This window comes from Numenius arquata, chromosome 2, assembly GCF_964106895.1.
Source record: "Numenius arquata chromosome 2, bNumArq3.hap1.1, whole genome shotgun sequence".
In the NCBI taxonomy this organism is placed as follows: Eukaryota; Metazoa; Chordata; class Aves; order Charadriiformes; family Scolopacidae; genus Numenius; species Numenius arquata.
This window is the reverse complement of record NC_133577.1, coordinates 73,519,364-73,539,209: the sequence shown is the minus strand read 5'-3', so window position 1 is coordinate 73,539,209 and position 19,846 is coordinate 73,519,364. Positions and strand designations below refer to the sequence as shown.

General features: G+C 44.1%; 1 protein-coding gene across 2 annotated transcripts in view; it reads right to left on the bottom strand.

The window, feature by feature from the left end:
- ABTB3 (ankyrin repeat and BTB domain containing 3) overlaps positions 1–19,846 on the bottom strand; it is a 177,978-nt gene that overhangs the window by 19,543 nt on the left and 138,589 nt on the right. For both annotated transcript variants that reach the window (XM_074164089.1, XM_074164098.1), the window contains 7 exons: positions 16,486–16,651; positions 13,143–13,232; positions 9,862–9,963; positions 8,663–8,756; positions 8,418–8,553; positions 6,525–6,745; positions 4,889–5,067 (listed from right to left, as the gene is read on the bottom strand). In XM_074164089.1, the coding sequence (XP_074020190.1) occupies positions 4,889–5,067; positions 6,525–6,745; positions 8,418–8,553; positions 8,663–8,756; positions 9,862–9,963; positions 13,143–13,232; positions 16,486–16,651 (988 nt within the window). The remainder of the gene's footprint in view (positions 1–4,888; positions 5,068–6,524; positions 6,746–8,417; positions 8,554–8,662; positions 8,757–9,861; positions 9,964–13,142; positions 13,233–16,485; positions 16,652–19,846) is intronic.

The window sequence follows — 19,846 nt, the reverse complement described above, 5'->3', positions numbered from 1 at the left end:
AAGGATAAAGAGAAAACTGCAAAACACTACTGAGGAAGGGTGATGAAGGAGCCCTCCCACAACTTTTCAAGCTGATTTTGTCTTGGACAATACACTAGCAGCAATACTTATAGTCCTTAACCAAGTTTTCCTGGTGTCAAGCACCTCCAGTGTCAGATGGAGTTTCAGACAACACTTCAGCACATGCGCTCAAGACACATGGGGACTAACGCATGCACTTCAGCGATGCGTGGTCCACAAAGGATCCAAAGTAATAGCAAAAGAGCAGCTCCACACCATACTACTGGGGAAGAGAGAAAGTTCTGAGAGATGTTATTTGGAATTAAAAGATTGTCTTTTTCTCCAAAAACTAGGTCAAGGACAATCTGATCTAAATTGCTGTACACAGAAAAAGCAGTGGATGAAACTGGCTCACAACCTCATGCTACTGGCAACGGTGCTGCCTCATCTGCGTGGATGGAGCAGGGTGATTTTAAAGGCAATTCAAGCTCACACTGAGCTCCGGAGTGGAAATCTAAACCCAATCTCCTCCAAAGGCCAGATGTGTTTAAAGTCCAAGGTTGTGGTTTTGAGTCTCACTCTTTTCAGGTTGTGGAAATGTCAAGATGAAACTGAAACAGCTCCAGGATTTTCGTAGACAGAGGACAAAGAAGCATCCTGCACGTTCAGCACGTTAAACTCAAGGGAACCTCCCTCCAAAAATGGAAGAGCTGCAAGCCCCACCTCAGGCACTACACGCCCGCAGATCTGAGTGCAGCCTCCATGCAGCTTTTTTAAAAAGTCTCTATTTGAGGGGACCCAATTTCTGAGCCGTGCTCAGCCCTCAAGCACATCCACTCCTCTGGCAAATACGGTCACCCAACACGGGGCAGGAGGGCAATCCAGCTCAGAGCCAAGCTCAGGCAAAACAAACATCAATCTCGTCTGGAGGCAAAGGAGAGCTTCCAGTTAAAAGTTTGGGGGTTTCCCCAGGCCACAGAGAACACAACACGGATTCTGACAGGCAGAAATTCAGCTGCATCTTCCTATCCTTCTTCTGTAACAAGATCTCCAGTGTCATCTTAGCTTTGAGGGACTGAACTCTGCTCTATGCAGCAGCTGAAGTTTAGCTCAGGGCTAGTTGCTCCCAGAAGTGTCTCTCTGGCTTTTGTCTCACACAGCCCTGTCCAAACCACTTCTAGCATGCTATGTTTGTCTGCTTGTCTGCCAAAGGGATTCAATCCATCCTGAGATGGCAGTGCCTTTCTTCCTCATCTGGTGGCCCAAATCCACCACCACGCCATTGACATTTTTTGTGTCAGAGCTTTCCTGGTTTGAGTTTTGCTTGCTCTTAAGAAAGCGCCTTAAACCGAGCTCTCTGCATCCCTTCCCCCAATGCTGTTTTCTCCAGAGTACTTTGTCTCTGGTCTTTGGTTTGGTAATGACCCAAGCTCACTGCACGACAGCAGGAACTGTCGGGGGAAGCGAGTGAAGAGCAATTCTCTGCCTGTTCTCGCAACTCTGCCTCTCCAGCATGGAAATGCTGCCACTTCTCTGCTCTCCATCCAATTCTCAACGGTGCAGCTGATAAAGACATTTAAAGGCACGAAAGGAAATGAAAGCGCTCCATCCCACTGGAAACCATGAGGAGCTGGGTATCAAACCTTCATTTCTGCTTTTGGAAGTCTTCCTCCAGGGCTTTAGTGCAGCAGCAAACAACCAATGTGCAATCTATTCGCTGTTCTTCCCCACTTACTTCACAGCTTGAAGAGAGGCAATGAAACTAGGGACTTCAGCTCAGCCAGTTTTGCCTGATTTGCCAATTTTTGTTGCCGTTCTGTGTTGTAGCATCAGGACTTCTGCAGATTTTACTTTTATTTCTATTGTCAGCATCCCAGCAAATACATGAGAGTGGAGTGCCGCCCTGTTGGACACCAGCATCAGTGCTGTCTGATGGCAGAGCTCCCGCGTAAACCCTCACATCTGGACACTCTAGGAATAGGCATTTTAAAAACCATCTATAAGGCAAAAAGGATTCCTTATATATGATGGTGTTCTTGTAGGCATTGGTTATTTTTTCTTTAATCTTTTCATTTCAGTAGTATCTGGCCTTTTTGCACAGCCTGGGAACCTGCAAGAACATTTTGTCCAACGGTGCAAAGTATAAGGTGGGGGCAGAAGGCTTGCTTCCTACTCTGAGACCTGCCCTATGTTTCTATGCTATTCTTGGAGAGTTTCTCTGGCCAAATTACTCAATTTACAAGTTGCTATCTGGCTTACCCAGGTTGCACAGCTTCTGAGGCTGAGACTGTTACCCTATGAGGTGCTGAAAATCTGCCAGTTTAATTACCTCAGTTTCCCTGTTCGAAAAGAGAAGATAAGATCTTCTTCCATGTCTCAACTTATTAATATTTCTAAATTGTTCTGAGATTATGGGATAGTTGGAACTATTTATAGGAATGCAAAAGACCATTTCTATTAGGTACAAGTTGCCATGCAATTAAAATATACTGAGCATCACAATACGTAGCAAATGGGACATCTTGTTTTACATCAGCCAAGAAATGCTTAGTGGCTCTGTGCTTCCTAGTTGCTTATTTTATACTTTTTGCCCCTTAATGAGTTTTTGCCCTGAAAAACTCATTAAGGAAGTGTACTGGGCCAGACTGTGATGTTTCACAAGAGTTGTAATCTCTCTCGAAGTTCCCAGCCCACAGGGAAAAGGACGTCCATGTGGGCAAATCAAACTCCTCTCCCCACAGCTCTATAAGATGCAGAGCTTTACAATTTTCTGTTAAAAGAGAGGGATGTGAACAACAGTTACAGCCATTCTGCACCTCTTAAAGGAGATTTCCATTCTGTGGGTATACATAAAGAACAGTCTCTGCTCTCAGCCCTGCCAGAGAAGGGGAACAGAAGATCCTTTGAATCTCATCTTTCCTCGCTTGCCTTCTACAGAGTGACCAGGGAGAACTTTTATTGGCTCATTCTCCTGCAAGTGAATTTATTTTGATTCCTTCCAAAGGGTTGCATAGAGTCTGTCCTCATTTCTGTCTGGGAGAGCTTTGTGAAAGGCCATTTGGACAAGACTGCCACAATAATTCATGCCATTTGCAGACAATTTTTAAACCCTTACAGTGTCCCAGAATGATTCATTATTTTTCTAAGAATATGAAGCAGCGTATGTGTCTGTGTTTGTGAATATGCATGCTCATGAAGAGTGAAGACAGCCAGCTCCCCTAGCCCCAGAGGCAGGAATAAAGATCAGCACAGATCTCTTCTTTGTCATGTAGGGCTTTTTTTGATACTTCAGTTGTTTCATCCCTCCATATTTTAGGTTTTAAGTGAACTCAAAGCAGAAGGTAGCAGTCTTATTTGTTTCCAGGTCTCCTACAACAGACTCTGGAAGACTCAGTCTAACATGTCCCAGAGGTATAATCCTTTGTAAATAACTTATTCTAACAACTATCATTGGCCTTGGCTTCCACCACCCAGGAGAAGAGCAATTAAAGCCATCCCTCATCCTAGATTACAAGGCCTAAACTTAATCTCCGTTAAATTTTCAATACGATTTGTTTTATATCAGCTTTCAAACCAAACAGCACCTTGCTGATAGTTTTTGGATGAACATACATTAACCCAAGTGAGCTCAGAACAAGTAATCTAGAAGTCCTAGGATTTGGAATAATTTCCTAAAAAGCTATCTCAAATATTCTCCATAAATACCCATCCAATACAAACTAATCCCAAAGGAAAGATTCGTGGGAGCAAAAATCAGAACAATTGCTGGAACAAATGTTCAGGATTTGCTTGGGAGTATAGTCCAAGACCTCTTTTGCAGCAGGATATAAGAAATAAATCCATGTAGGCTTTCACTAGCTATACTAAGTCTGGAACTTTTTAGTGTTGAGAACCTCTTCCCTTTTCACATTATTTATGCCACTGCTGCAGGTGCTAAAAATTATCTGCTTCTTGCTGTTACATGTAGAGCTGGGTGAGAAATGTTACTTACTTCCCAGTTAAACAATTAGAAGACCATACCAACGTGTATTGTGGTGCGTGAGAACAAGCACAGCAATCAAATCCTTTTAATGTTTTTCATCACTAAAATGATTTTCTGGTAACAATAAAGTTGACTGGGCATTCCTTGGGAGCAAATGACTGTCAGGGGGACCAACAGAGAAGAGACTGTTCATTATAACAATTTTAAGAGGAAGTATGCATGCTTTACTAGGTAAGACATTTTCCTCTCCTTGCCTGCCCCATGATCATCCCTTTTGCTATTATACCTGCATACCAAATGGTACCTCCCTCAAAAGATTTTGTTAGTCTGATTTGTCTGGCTAAGAAAACGTCAGCTGAAAGAATAAATCTGGGGAGGCTGCAAGTTCAAACACTCACACAGAAGATTTAAAAAAATATCCTGTTCTGTGCTTGTAGAAACCAGTCTCCCCACAAGTTTAAGAGTCCAAATCCCACATGAAGGGAAGAGAAAGTCACGTGAGAGGTTAAAGAAATCCAAAGCAAACATGAACATTAGCTATGTTGTACAGTCCTGCAAAACATGCTGGGTAAAGTTACTTTTTGGGTTGGTTTGGTTATCAACAACTCTTGCCATACTGCAGTGACCCTTTTGACCTTAATTTCACCAGTATGCATCAGCTTCTGTTGTCTCTCCAGCTTACTGTCAGTATCAGTATTAAGCTGCTCTAGCAAGGAGATGTGATTAGCATGTGTGTTTTTAACACATGCTTCCACAGTGAAATAAAAAGAGACTTAATACAAATAATAATAATCCTATACAGTCTAAACAAGCTTTGGGACAGCTGTGCAAAAACAATATTGCAAGCTTTGTGTCTTAAGGGATGGGAATGAGGCTGATTTCTTTAAAACTCATAAGTTATCCTACCTTGCTGGCTTTGAGTATCTCAAACATCAGAGGCAACCCTTGTGTGATGAGCTCCTCTGTGTACTCTTCTTCCTGAATGGACTTGAATTCCTTTAGCAAGCACTGGATGAGGGGTCGTCTGTGCTGCTGGAAGGACGTGCGCAAGGACTCCAGCCACGTATGCAGCGTCCAGGGAACACCTAAGGACGGAGGACAGAGCTCATTCCCAGCTTCAGAGAAGAATTTGCCCTTCTGCTTTTTCACCTTTACTTACATTAAGATTTCAAGCAAAAGCTGCCAAATAACCCTAGAAATCAAATACCTATTTATCCCCAATTGAGAAGGCTGTTGGTTACCAGGACATCCCAGACCTAATGCACAGAGGCTTTCTTCCAAATGCTAAGAGAAGACTGTGGTCTCTCTGCTCATCTAGCCTTCAGCTTCTCTGCTGAGACTGCCAATTTGTGGTAATTGCAGTGCTTCTCTGTGATGCAAAAGCCTTTTGGAAACTAGATTTACACTAGCTCATTTGTTCGAATATGGCCCTGGAGAGCAATTAAATGGTAAAAAGCCCAATTTTGGTCACTACCCACCTGGATTAGAACTGGTGGTCTTCAGATTAAAACTTTCTTCAAGCGCTACGCCATGTCCTCTCCTGATCATTACTATTTTCCCTAAACAGCACTGGGCGAATTAAGCAGCTCAGCTTTTTCAAGTAGTTTGTTGTGGCAGAACCACTCTCCAGGAACTTAAAGGGAACTGCTTCCACGCACTGAGCGAGAAAGCACACGGAGCTAATGTACCTCTGCAGGCATTAGGCTGGATGTGACCTACTTTCTGCTCTTGCAGAACAGAGTGGGAGGAAATGCAAGCCTGGCATTTGGCTACAAAAGATTTTTCCTTCCATTTCAGCAAACACCCAGTGCCTGGAGAGCAGCCCTTTGCTCTCCTCTCATTCATTGCCAGGATTTTGCCTGCTCAGCCCAGCCGGTGAGCCACCATTGAGACCACCGCATGCCCTGACCCACACAACATGTCCCCAGGGCTGGAGCACCACACCAGGCAGAGGCATGCCAGGCACTTGGATCTCCCTCTCTGAACACAGATCAATGGGGATGGGAAATACACAGCCCAGAGCGATTCCCCTCCACACTACCCAACCACCCTCCTCATGGGCAGAAGTGACTTCCCAGCAGGCTGGTATAATGTTTAAGCCCCACATTGGCAGAGTTGGCACACCAAGAAACCAGTTCTCTGCTCCTGCTCTCAGAGGCTAACAAAACTCAGAAAAGAAAGATGTTTTATTGATAGACTGCTTTACACAGAATGCAGAAGAGGAGCTGTTGGAGGTGGCCCACAGCAGCCGAACACTGCCCCAGAGCATTAGATAACGCTCTGCTACACAGCGGTGAAGATGTGTAGAAACCATCTGGTGGAAACCACTCTGTCCTGCAGAAAAGTGCCAGTGGCCCCTGAACAGGGTGTACCATGGAGCCAAAATGGGCCAGGAACCTGCCAGATCCCCCATCACCTTCTGCTTTCCACGAGAGCTGCGGAAGGTGCAACTGTGGTCCATTTAAGCAACAGCCCCTCAAAAGAGATGTGTTTCTTATAGCAGTCCCTCCCCAGAGGGAGAGGAGAGGGCGCCGGGACTGACCTATGCTCCGTATGTCAATGGTCACATCCACATAGCCGTGCTCGGCGCTGTGGTACATGGCCTCCTTCAGGGCTTTCAGCTTGGCCTTGCTGTTGCGGCTGGCACAGAGCGGAGCTGCCGCCGAGTCGGGCAAGTCCGTGCCCTCGGCCAGGATCTCCTCCAGTGACAGAATATCGCTCTTCTCCTTCTCCGGCTGAGCAAGCAGCTTACGGAAGACATTCCTGTCAATCACAGCACAACAGAGAGAGGCAGAGGGAAAGAGAGGGAGGGAGAGCAGAGTCAGTGGCTTGCCTTTCTTTGTGCTGGAGATACTTGCTGAAAAGTGGCAACTTAAGACACGTATCCAGGAAATTACTCCAATTAATGGCAGGACCGGCTGAGAGCAGTCCCGAGGCAAGCACCGCATCTGCTAGCCCACCTGTACTGCCTGGGCCATGTCTGCAAGACGTTGCTGTCATGACAGGAACTGTACAGATGTCACAAGAGTGGCGGCATCTCGTGGGAACAGAGACCCATGAGCTAAACGTGACTCAAGACTTCTTCCCACCATCAGAGAAGGCCGAGGTGCCTCTGGACAAGCTCTCAGGACTTTCACCATGGAGGCCACTTGAAAAGGGAGCTGCCTGGAGCTGCCGAAAGCACCACCACTCAATTAACACTCAAAGCAGTCTGGGAAAGCTGGAGCAGCTAGACATTCAACGAGGACAGTCAGGGCAGGTTCGAGCACATCTGGGACTACTGTGCAAAGCCACTGATCTGGTTGGGCCATCAAATAGCAGAGCCCAAACTCAAGAGTGTTGGTGCCCTCAGGTTTGTACCAGCATAACCTCATCAATCTCAGAGTCGCTCTCAGTTTCAGAGCTGTGAGAAGAGAAACCAGGCTGGTCCCCATCCCACCTCCCTTGTACTCCAACGTCCTCCCTGCACCTGCTCAGACCCTGGCATGGGGTGGCAGCAGGGCATGGCATGTCCCAAACAAATTTGCAGCAGAGAGGGAAGGAGGAGGGAGTGTGCGAGAGCCATGTACAGGTAGGAATGTAAGAACCGGGGCCTGCAACATGCACAGCCAGCAGCCAAGCCGAGGAGAGCCCCAGGTCCTCCTCGGGCACACGGGTCCCACTCACGCCAGCTGGCAGCAAGGCCAGGGCAGTGAACAGGAGACTCGGATAACCAAACTGTCCACTCTGTCCCAGAGACCCCTCGCAGGCTCCAGATGGGCAGCGCTGTGCGAACCCGCCCTGACATGCCGTTAGCATGTTGTTAGACTGGCAGCTTGTCTCTAAGCAAACAGACGGTAGGTACTGTCTCTAACCTGTATCTATGTTCCTCTGGATGGCTACAATCAGAAAAGTAGGAACGTGAAGATCATAATACTAATCCATTACACTTCAGTCAACTCCTGAGCGTTGCAAGATCATGCATGCCAGGTGCTCATTTCATTACTTTTTTTTTTTTAAATTTGCAGCATACATACAACATTAAGGCACACGGGACTTTACAGTAAACATGGATGCAGAAACTCTGTTCAACAACAATTAAGGCTGCAGCAGTACAGACACAATCCACCCCAAACCTGAGAACTACGTCAACAAGAAATTCAGAAGGAATGTCTTTGGCATTCCTTTCTGCTGTCACATCAGCTACCATTTAACAAACATCGCATTGCAACACACCACGAGGAGTCCCCTTTCTTTTTTTTTTAAAATCAGCTATCAAAAAGCAGCTTGTACCACCAACTGGTTAAATTCACATGCTAGCAAAAAGCCTTACATCTCTGCTCAGTTGGTGGCATGTTCAATTGTTCATGCAGAACTTTCACCCATCTGCTCAAAATGGACGCCCAGGCAAAAAATAAGCACTTGAAGGATGCCACTAGACTTGTTCCCACTCTACCTGTGTCCGTGTGCGGCAGCCTGACTGAAAGAGTTCATGTCACCTTGTGGAGTCATGGAAATGCCGTTCCTATACATTGTTCCTATCATGGGGTCAGCTCCTCGCTCCAACAGCAAACTGACCAGTTCAAAATTTCCTGCAAGTCAAGAGATGCACTTTTACTTCTTTCAGAATCCAGTATTTGCTCACCTAAACCACAGGTCCCAACTGAAAAATTTATTACAGTGGGAGGAGACAGTCCTTACCAGCAGCTGCCGCCAACTGTAAAGGAGTTTCAGAGTAATTTTCCTCTCCATGCTCCAAGGAACCTTCTACCTTTGCTCCTGCATCCAGCAACAGCTAGAAAGAAAATTCACCATTTAGAGCAACTGGGGGTATTAGCAGTCTGCAGAGTTCATGAACAGTGACGAATGAGAGTCTAATGCTTCTTGTTAGCTGCAAACCAGATACGATGGAGACAAGTGGCATGCAAATTCTGCCCATTGTTTCACAGAGGCAAATTGATTCCTTTTTTCGCTCATTTTACACTGCCAGACACCAGGAGCACTAGTGTCCAACTTCAGAGCCAAAAAAGTGTAACCCAGTGTTTCTGAATGGGAAATGGGATAAGATCAGTGCTAGGAAGTAATGTGCTGAAGATGGAAGTGCTGAAAATTAGCCCGACAAGCATCCTTCCTTCACGGCCTTCTACAACTCCAGCACCATCCTAAAATGGATTGGATTTCAATTGCTTCCATCCTCTATATAAAGACATGGCCAAAAGAAAGGCAATTCTTAAGAAACAGTCACAGTCCAAAAGCTGTGATCTCCATCAGGGACAATTCCATGTAAATAACAACACTGAAAAAAATGGCCATGGAGAGCAGGATGAAGCCTGCGCTCCAGCCCCCTCTTGGCCATTTCTGTCTCGAGGCTTTCACAGTTTTGGCGCTTCAGTAAGTGTGCCATGGACACAGCTGTTTTGAAGAATAAACCTTCTTGACTTTTGAGATGCCAAAGCACAGAACCAGCATATTCCACGTGACACCTCGCTGGGGTAAGGAGAGCAAGCGCTTCTCCCCCTTTGGAGCAGCACAAGGGCTGTTGTCCACCTCTCCCCCACCAAGGCAGCGGTTTTGTGTTTGCTTGAATATTACAGTGTCAGAAAGTGTAATGAATGAATAAACAAACATATAAAACAAGTGGTCAGGAAGGAGCACAAGGAGTTGTCAGACTTTCTTTGGTGCAATTTTGCTTTAAAATTGTCGTATTTAAACCTCATATTGGTTAAGGTTTGAACACCGTATTCGCTATATAATAGGTCTATTATATATCAGTACACTCTAAAAGGAGCAGAAGTAACCAATATGAGTATGACAAGAGGATACTGGTTTGAGATGGATGTAATTAGAACTGAAGAGGAGAAACAAAAGAATGAGATGCAGGTAGGGAAATACAATAATACCTGAACTACAGGAATATGTCCATGCAACACAGCAAATGTCAGAGCTGTCCAATGGCGGGTCTCAGGGTGGACGGATGGGTATTTATGAGCAGTACTGACAACCTACAAACAAATTAAAGTTATTTTTTTTAAAGAGCTATACGTAATAAAATTCAACCTGCCTGAAAGCCAGGCACGTGAGGGAGTAAGTGAAATAAAAAACCTGGGAAAGGTGCTTTATAAAATGATTGGCTTCATTTTTTTCCTGCAAAAATTTTCTCAATATTAAAACTGTTTGTGCTGATTTGACAGCTTGAATAGAATTCATACCAAATGAAGTCTTTTTACCAACTACTGTAGCTCCATCTAAACCACTGTCCACCAGATACTTTTGCACAAGGTCAAAACATCCACAGCTGGTTACAGCAGCACACACTGGGGAAGCAGGGACGGATCAGGACACTTACAACTAAGGACCACTCCCACTGACTTCTCCAGACTGTATATCAACAGCCCCAGGTCTTGGGATTGCTCCAGGCCCAAAGAAATTCTTTCCACATAAATCAGTATGACTTTTGTCACTGCCATCATGAAAGACACATCACAAGCACAAGCCCTGCCCTAGAGTTCACAGGCGTGCTTCCAGGCTCCTCCTTTCCCACCGGAGGAAAAAAAGACAGGGCAGAGTGCTACTTCAGAAATGTTTTAAGAAAACTCCTTTTTGCTGCCTTCTCCTGTCTGAGTTGAGTTAAAAGAGCAGGGTGGTGACAGTTAAAAGAGATGCAAACTCTATCCTTAGAAAACAAAATGGTATTTTTCACACGGCTCCTTCCATTTTCTATGCCTTAGTGCCTGATGCCTCTAATGTAGATATCGGGGAAGATGAATAACCGCTCTTGCCTTCAGTTTCCCTGCCGTAAAGATGGAGGTATTAATATTGATGAGGTTCAGAGAGATGGTAAAATCTAATGAACGTTTGCAATCCGATACTGCACACTCAGATGGAGTGTGACACTAAAATTCAAAATCTTATTATTGATCTTCAGAGGAGGACTAAAATCAGAGTAAAAGATGCACCATCTCTCTGTCTCATCAGCCAGCTATGCTTTCGCTACCTTGTCTGAAGTACTTTTATCCATGTAGGGGAGCAGGGGCAGTTATTAAATGCTCAGTTGCATTAGCAGCTCGCATTTCCAAGCACCACATGCAGTGTTTTGCTAGAAGCACATGGCCAGGCCCTCAGTCCCAAGGACAAGGATGAGGGCAAAATCTGAAGAGCCCGTGCAGATCCTGCAGCTTGCCAGAGGAGTGGAACTGCACCAGCACCTGGCTGTTATTAATCAGATTTGCCAAAAAGAGAGCTCAAAGTGCCAACAGGAGAAGTGTGCCAGTGTCTGAGCACAGGCATGGGGCTTCTTTGGGTCTGGGATTGCTCAGAAGGAAGAGGATTGAGCAGCTTGAGCCTTGGGGTTTAGGCTGGGGAGCGGAGGGTGAGGATGGGCAGAGTAACAGTTTAGTGAACTCATCGCATCCAGCTCCTTCTCAAGCACAGATTCCCACCACTGTTTGGGGCAGCTCATGGCAAAGAAAATGAAGTCATTTTAACTCCTTTGCTCCTTTTTTTTTTTTTTTTTTTTTTTTTGGTTAGAGTTCTTTCCAGTTGACATGGTGTTTGCAAAAGGCCTGCGGTTGATCCGGCTCTTAAGGCCCAGTTGAGATTTGCTGAGCAGCTACAGGTCCCACTGACTCCAGAGTGAATTGCAGCTTCTCATCACATCTGGAAATGAGTCCATTTTCTGCTAAAGATGGGCAATCAAAAAGGGAGGCACCCAGCATTTGAGGCTACTTTTGGAAACATATATATATAACTGATTTGCAAAGTGAAAGGAGGAAAATGATGCCGGCACCTGACAGAGTATTTATTTTTGTTCATGGTTGATTTGCCTTTTTTTTTTTTTGCTGTAATTGCCCAATTTGCACAGTTGGTTGTGGTGTGCACAAATCATCTTATAATTGCACACCATAATTATTCACAGTTCTTGTCCCAAAGTGTTTTCATTTGATTTTAGAGCAAACACTCTACAGAAATGAATCAGGGAGGTTCACATTCCTCTCTGGAGCTGTTCTGTCAGATGTCAGCAGTTTCAGGAAGACAAAACTGTTTAAATGTGCATTTGGTTTAAGTCTGGAAGATTACTGGAGCAATTGGGAGGACTGCTCCTAATGAAAACTTGTCCTAGGAACCAAATAATACCATCTCTTCTCTAAGCCACAGGCAGGGTTAGAGGAGAGATCAGTCTCCATGCCCATCCAGTCTTTGGTGTGCCTACTGAGAGTGCCAACAAGGGTTCGAGTATTCAATTTTTGCCAGCTCCTGAGGATGGTGCGCTTGAATTTGGGGAACTGCAATCATCAGCTGATTTCACATAAGCCACCAAAAAGCAATCAGATAGTAACAACTATCAGTCTCTTACAGGTGACATCCACTTCTACTTTTAAATTAGATTTTTTAAAAGTGTGCAAAATGTCTGGCTGAAAGCAGTGACTACAATTTATCAGCTCGCTCAAGTCCAAACAGAACAGATGGAACACAGATAAGTGAAGCAGACAGCTTAATTTACTCATGACCTCAACAACTTGAAACTGGAATCATTAACAAATAACTCTTTCACGGATTTTCAAGCGGCTCTTTAAAAATGTACATACCTGCATTGTACAGAGTCAGACCACAATCTGTTTGGTGGACAGATTGTGTAAGTTTGTGATGTGCATTCATCAAAGAGACATTTATATTCTGGAAGCTTCAAGCTCTTCATCCAGCAATTTTTAGCCCAAGGCACTTTGTAAAACAAAACAGTGGAACCTACATAGCATTTGTGTGCTGGGGATGCTTGGCTGGAACATCCCAGTGCATAGAAATGCTCGAGCTTTGGCAGGTTATCAGACAGATATTTCTTTTACCCTCTTCATTTTAACTCAGCTGAGATTCAGGGAGTCCTTCCAATATCGTTAGAGCTGTGCTCCGTGCTAGTGCTAATGCCTGCATTCATTTGCAGTGTGCAAACACAACTAAATCAATATTACCTGTGGGGTGAGTCCGATGACTTGACCCCTTCTGTGCAGTGAATCCCAAATGTTAACCTAATGCAGATTGATTTCACTATTCAAGTGGTGTCATCCAGGATAAGACAAATTTATTTTCTTTTTCAGTCTTGAGATTTTCACTCCGCTACAGTTTCAGGGGGTAGTTTAAGATGTAAACAAACAACAGAACAAAGATACAACCAACAAAAAGTCCTCACCTCAGCATTCAGATCTGCTCCAGCATCTAGCAGCATCTGCACCATAGCCTCATCACCCCTGACACAAGCATACATCAGTGGAGTCATGCCCTAGTCATTTTTTGGAGTTAAAAAACAAAGGAATTGACAAATTTAACACAGAACTCTCTTTGATTTTTTAAACAATATTTAAGTATATATCATCAAGACTAACAGTATGTATTTAAAGAAAGCCATTACCTCTGTTACAGACATGCCCCTCAGACCAGCAAAAGCCAATCACTTTTGTAAAATCTCTACTTTTGTTGTCACTTGGATTGAATGCTTGGGTTTTGGTTTTTTTTCATGTTATCCTCGGCATCCTCAGCATTGTGAGTGAAACTAGGCTTGTCAGCCTCAGCTCCATCTTCATGTACTACACTGAGCATCTTTGTCTTTGGAGGCCAGCAGAGAAATGTTTTTTATCAAAGCAACCATATTTTCACTGGTATTTTATAAAGACTAATTCTATTCCATCTTCTATGATCACAGTTTCATAAAATCGAACTTTTTAACTACCAAAAGAGACTTTAAAAACATCCCAAGCTCCTCTTAAGTTAGATTCAGGCACCGCTTTTTCAACATGGATACCATAAAGGGCTGGTAATGTAAAGGCTTTGTATAGCACTCTCTAGCAAACAAGGACTTAATTTTAAATGAAATGCCAGACAGCATTGTTGCAAGTTGCTGGCTCTAGGAAAACATGGCCCTGTTTGGAGGAAAAGTAGATTAAGTGACCCTTCACTACAGAACCACCACAATGCAACTTGTATTAATCTGAAATGCCTGCTGTGGCTGATCATCATTTCCCTTAAGATAAGTATTACTGTGGCTGTGGTAAAGAGTTCAGATGAAACCATGAAAAAATCATTAAACCTATCGTAAATTATAACAGAAAAAGCTGCTTATTAAATACAGTAGGGGGTGTTGATCAACAGCCACCAGTTGTTTTGCAGTAAATCTACCGCAGACGCAGCTACCTCTGATGCGTGTTTATAGCCTACCTTGAGGTCACCTGGCAAATTTGCTGTCAGACAATAGCCCATTTGCTGTTTAACCTGAGTGCTGCCATGAAATGAAATTATTTTCAGAGAAACTGGAGGTGCCCCGCACAGCCAGACACAGAGCCATGATACCACTCTTTGTAGGAAGAGCCCAGCATCATTATTTTTTGCTGAACTACCCCATTCTTCCTGTTTCCATGCAGGTCTAAAGGTAGTGGGTGCTCAGGTATGGAAGGGCTGCCCTTGTAAAGAAAATCTAAGTTAAGATTTGTCCCTGCAAGGTACTTAGAGTCTGCTTAAAACACACCGAGCATTTTGCAGGATCACAGCCAGTGGCAAAACATTTCCTTTGGCAGTCAATAAACACTACAGGAACAAACAGGACCATGAGAATTACAAAAAATTGTGTTTGGGCCTTGAAACATGGGGATGAGACGGAAGCTTAAAATTAAATACATGTTCCTTTGACTATTAGTTCAATTTCTGTAAGTGGCGTCATTCAGTAATTAAATAAAGTACACAAGGGGTCTAATTAGATCTGAAGAAAACAATTTGAAAGCCCTGTGCTGGGGCTCCCCCCTGCAAGATTCAAGAACGTGGGTAGCCGTGGCAAAGAGCAGCAATGCCGAGAGCAAAGGGTCTACCTGGGGACTACACAGGATATTTTGGCCCTGCTGAAGCTGATGAGAGACTTACCACTGACTAAAAGGGGCCCAGAATATCATGCTGCAGTATCAGGGTTTTAAAGAGTTAATGAGGTTTCTAACCTCCCCCTCCCTTGTACTGCTGTCCCTGCTGCTTTTGCCTCCGCTGGTCCCCCAGGCTCACCCTGCAGCTCAGCCTTCTCTGCAGCATCACTCAGCCCCCTCCCTTTGCACATGGGAGGAATGGATTTTTAATGAACCCATCATTAGTGCTCAGCACACACACAGGAACATGGTAACAATACGTATAATCAACACTAAGGGCATTTGGCTTTTGGCAAAATAAAAAATGGCTCTTTTTCTCTCAGCCTTGCATCACTTAGGGCTCTGTCCTGCAAGACATGGGACCCTACAAGATGTGGGATGTTTGATCCAGTGAAGCATTTAAGCACAGGCTTAACTCTCACTCAAATAGGATGTAAGCATGTGTTCAGAGTTAAGCATATGATTAGGTACTTTGATGAATCAAGCCAGAGTGTTCCCAGGTTTCAGCCTGGAGGACAGAGAAAATATGCTGTGAAAAGTTTCCAGGTTCAGACTAACTTAAAATAATAATAATTTTTAAAAGCATAATGTATGAACCTTGCAATGAGCAGTCTGACACTATTTGTTGTGGGGGGAGTACTGCACTCTTCTAAAGCTTTTCTCAAACAAATCCACAATATTGACTCAGACTGAAGCTACTGAACAGCAACATAACTCACATTTCTGGAGCAGCTCTCACCTCAGAAGACCTAAACCCACTAACAGTCCAGCTCCTGTCCTAAGCAACCACCTCAGGGGTGGCAGCCACATGCCTCCTGCCAAAGAGGATGCCACAGATTTGGGAACATGCAGTGACACTTCCATTAAGGGCACCAGAAAATTCAGGGGTCTCTGTTTCAAAAGGAAACAGTAGTATCCTTGGCCATTCGTTTACCTTTGGGAAGGGGGAACCACTTTGCTGAGCATCATAGCCCAATACACTGCTGCCGGTAGGTAGCTGCAAGGGCAGGTTTATCCCCAGATACAACCACCAGCCTCATGGAGGTGTAACTCCAGGGAAATTTAGGCTCCTCAATTGGTGGATGTTGGCCACCAACCACCACCAAGTGGAGTAACACTGCGGAGATACTTTCACATCTGGAAGGTCAGTTCAAACTGGGCTGAACTCAATTAAAGAGTGTCAGCAATTAATTGTTTCCTGCCAGGGGTTTGTTGGTGCTCATGAAATGCATTGCAGATCCCAGGGCAGTGCTCAGCAGAAGGATGTTCACCTCAAAAAGCCCTGCTCCACACCACTGTTCATGGCATTAAAGTGGTTTTAAGTATTCAGATTAACACTAAGCTCTCTTGGGATCTTCTTCTGGCTTCATTTGACTCAGTTCACTGTTAAGAAGATTTCAGGGGATGCATTCACCCTCATGCTGAGTTACCTCAGTACCAACAAATCAATAAAACTTGAAAAGACCAAACAATGTAAATGTTCACCTGGCAGTGCTTTAACTCAACGCAAAGTAATGCAGGGAAAGCACTAATGTCCCATCTATGTTTAGCTGAAAGCTGGGATTCCTCTTCCGTGATAAGCAGACAAAGCTCACATTTCACAGTTGCTTCTTTATGTTTCTATCTTGTTACCTGTTCACTCATGCTGTTAATCCCATCCGGCCCCAGCAAGGATATAGCTTGTTTAACCAGATCCGTTCGGCCACAGTTGAGCATCCGGAAACCCAGGTCCTGCTTGAACTTGGCTTCAGTGGCAACTGCATCCAGTTTCCGAGATGCACAAAAGCAGTCGTCGATTCTGTGGACATGAGAAATAAACTCGCTCAGAGGACAATCAGAGGACGGACCTCGCTGTCCCTAGGAAAATACTACTTTGCCTTATCTTTGAAGGATGTAGGTCATGCACACATTCATTCTCCTTTGACCTGTGTGTTTGAGGGAAGTGCTGAATGGGAAATGCTAATGCAAGCTAATGGAGACTGCCCTTGGTCTATCTTTCATGGGACAAATTATACATTTTACAAAAAAAATTGGGCAAAAAAAGCACAGCTTTCACTTGATTTTGTTTCCCTGTTTAAGCAATGCACAACGCATTCGCACCACAAGTTTTCTCTCTGCATGGCAAGGTTATCCAGTCTCCCTGATCTCTCAAAAGTTTCAGTGGCTTCAGTAAGCTTTGAACTTACATCAAATGGATGTATAATCATTGACAATACAACAAAGAGAAAATAATGTCATTTCAAACGCCTTCAAGAATCTTACCAGCACAGCCTCAGTAACAGGGAAGCCTTTTTGGAGCAGAAAGTACAGGTTGCAGAATCCCATACTGGCTGAGGTTGGAAGGGACCTCTGGAGGTCATCTGGTCCAACCCCCCTGCTCAAGCAGGGCCACCTGTAGACCAGGGCACCATGCAATCAGGGAGAAGGCAATCTTGCCAGGTAATTGTGGCAAAACACTACAAATCCTTGCTGGCTGTGTCTAACAGATGAGACGTCATTCTTTTCAGGTCTTATTCAAAAGCTCTCCAAACTGTAAACTGCTCAAGAGATCTATTTCAAATGGAAGAAGGGTTAGGAGTTATTTAGCAAGATGTGAATCTACAGCTCCAGAGAGAGTCAGGCAATTCAAATCTGATGTTTATCCAACTCGGTTTCATCTTATTAAAAGACAGATTTGCTTTTCTTTCATGCTGAGGAGTGTCTGGGGCAGAGGGTGGAGTCCACATCTGCAGTGCTTTCAGTGTGAATTTGGATAAAAGACTGTTTGGAAAAACATCACTTTCATTCTCCAAAAACACTAGGTCAGAAAACGAGGGGCTACTTGTGATTGAAAAACAAAATAAAGATCAAAAGTGAAAAAAGTCAAGCATACATCAAATATGTTTTCTATTTCATATGTAAAAAAAAAAAAGCAGCAAACCAGAAGAAAAATATAAACAGCACAGCATTATCATTTAAAGTTCTTCTTCAAAGTGCTTTATCAGAGCTTTATAAAATATATAACACTGCTTAATATTTAACAGCAATATGCAACAAATATGCTGTTTATATAGAAGCAGTGGTATGTAGTAATAATAGTTACTGCTCTTCCTCTTTCAACAGAGGAAGGAAAGTAAGATGGAAAATTCAAAGTATTTTGATCAAAGCTTCTGCAGGACTTAGTACTGAAACTGGCGTATGAGCTCAAGCTTGCTCTCTGCTGTGCTGGGCCACGACCAGTCTGGAAGACAACAGATATTTTGTTGATTTTCATTCTGCATGCTCAGTTTGGGTTTTAACTCATAAAAAGTGGATGTCCTAAGAATGCAAACAATGTATGCTTGGGAGTATCATTACTCAGGGGAACAAGGACGATGCTTCATCACAACAGTATGCTGCAAGATTAATGCACAACACTCGGTCACAATAAATACACCGTAAAGGCAATAACAGATTCTGCACCAGTAACGTGCCTGCAACAGAGATGAGGAAAGTAACGCACAGCAAGGCTGGGTTTTCTGCAAGTAGTTTCTGAGCGAGTTTAAGGAAAAAGCAAAAGCAGCACAGATATGCAGGGCTGAGCTCAATGACACCAAGATCCTCGGGAGCAATTGCAGCTTAACACGCTCACACCGTATGGCACATCTCTGACACAAGTGTTACAGCAACATTTGGTACTTGTTACCCCCATAGCATGAGATGCCAGAGATCATCTGTGCCCTCCTTTAACGTATGAGAAAGATAAAGCATGCTCAGAAGTTAGGTGGTGGGGGTTTTGGTACAAGGAGAGAGGTCTGGACCTCCCAGCTGCAGCTGGCCATTTCCAGATGACTCTGGGCTGAAAATGAGGTGGTTTCTCAGCAAAGTGCAGCTATGGAAAGATCTAGACAGCCTCTGAGGACTGCAGAGGTGTCTGCCACTATGAATCACTGCCTGTGTTAAGTCACTACTTCATCATTTGTACTCAGGTATAGAACATACACTCTGAATAAAATGGGTCAAACTCAGTGCTGGCAGAAACAAGCGGAGCTTCACTGACGTCAACCCAGCTCGGTGCATGCAAAACCATACTTGACGATCTTCTCTTTAAAAAAAGCCAGATTTTGACCTTGGTTGCACACCCACACAAGGGAGGAAGGAGGAACAAGGATCTATCTCACCTATCCTGTATGGGCTGCCCAGACCTCTACTCTGGCATGGGATCAGAAATTACTTACTTCTCCATAAGTAACTCCTCCATGAGTTGGCTCTGGTCCCCTAAAAGCATGCCAGTTCATCTGCTTGCTATAGCCAAGGAAGGGGACTCATTAATTACTGCTGACATTCGGTATCAGCAAATCAGTACTCCTCAATCAGCTGGGGGGATAAGAGTCCTGGTCCAAGAGCTCCAGGATGCTATGGCTGTACAAACACTGCAACAGTAACAGGGATGCAGAGGAGTGCCTGGGCTGCTAGGACACCAGCACTGACAAAGTGTGATCTAGACCAAGTAACACTACCAGTGGCCCACTGCCTTTTTGTACCCCAAAAAGGACCCACTGTGAGTGAGTACAGCCCTGATTTACGAGACATTGCAAAGGAAACTATACGGCAAAATTTGACAAAGATCATTGCTGGTGTCGTATTGTCACATTGTCGTATTGTCATCATTGTCGTATGTTGACTAATAAAATGATTGCGATCGAACTGGGGAATTTAATAAAACAAGAGCATGATGCAAGGGAAAGGAAGAGAAGATGCTTCAGAAGAGAAAGTGTAGCAACATCTCGAAAAGCCAGAGAGATGAATGAGTTAAGGAAAAAGAGATTTAACATGTACAGACAAAAAGCAGTGAAGAGACAGATCAAAAATGATCAGGAACTACAAGCACAAAATAGAACACAGCATCACTTTTAACACTGGAGAAAGCCAACTGGGAAGACAGTACAGCAGACAGACTGAGCAGTTGCATTTCAAAATGCAAACTGAAAAATAAAAAAAAATAATCCCAAATCCATCAAAAATCAACCGTAGG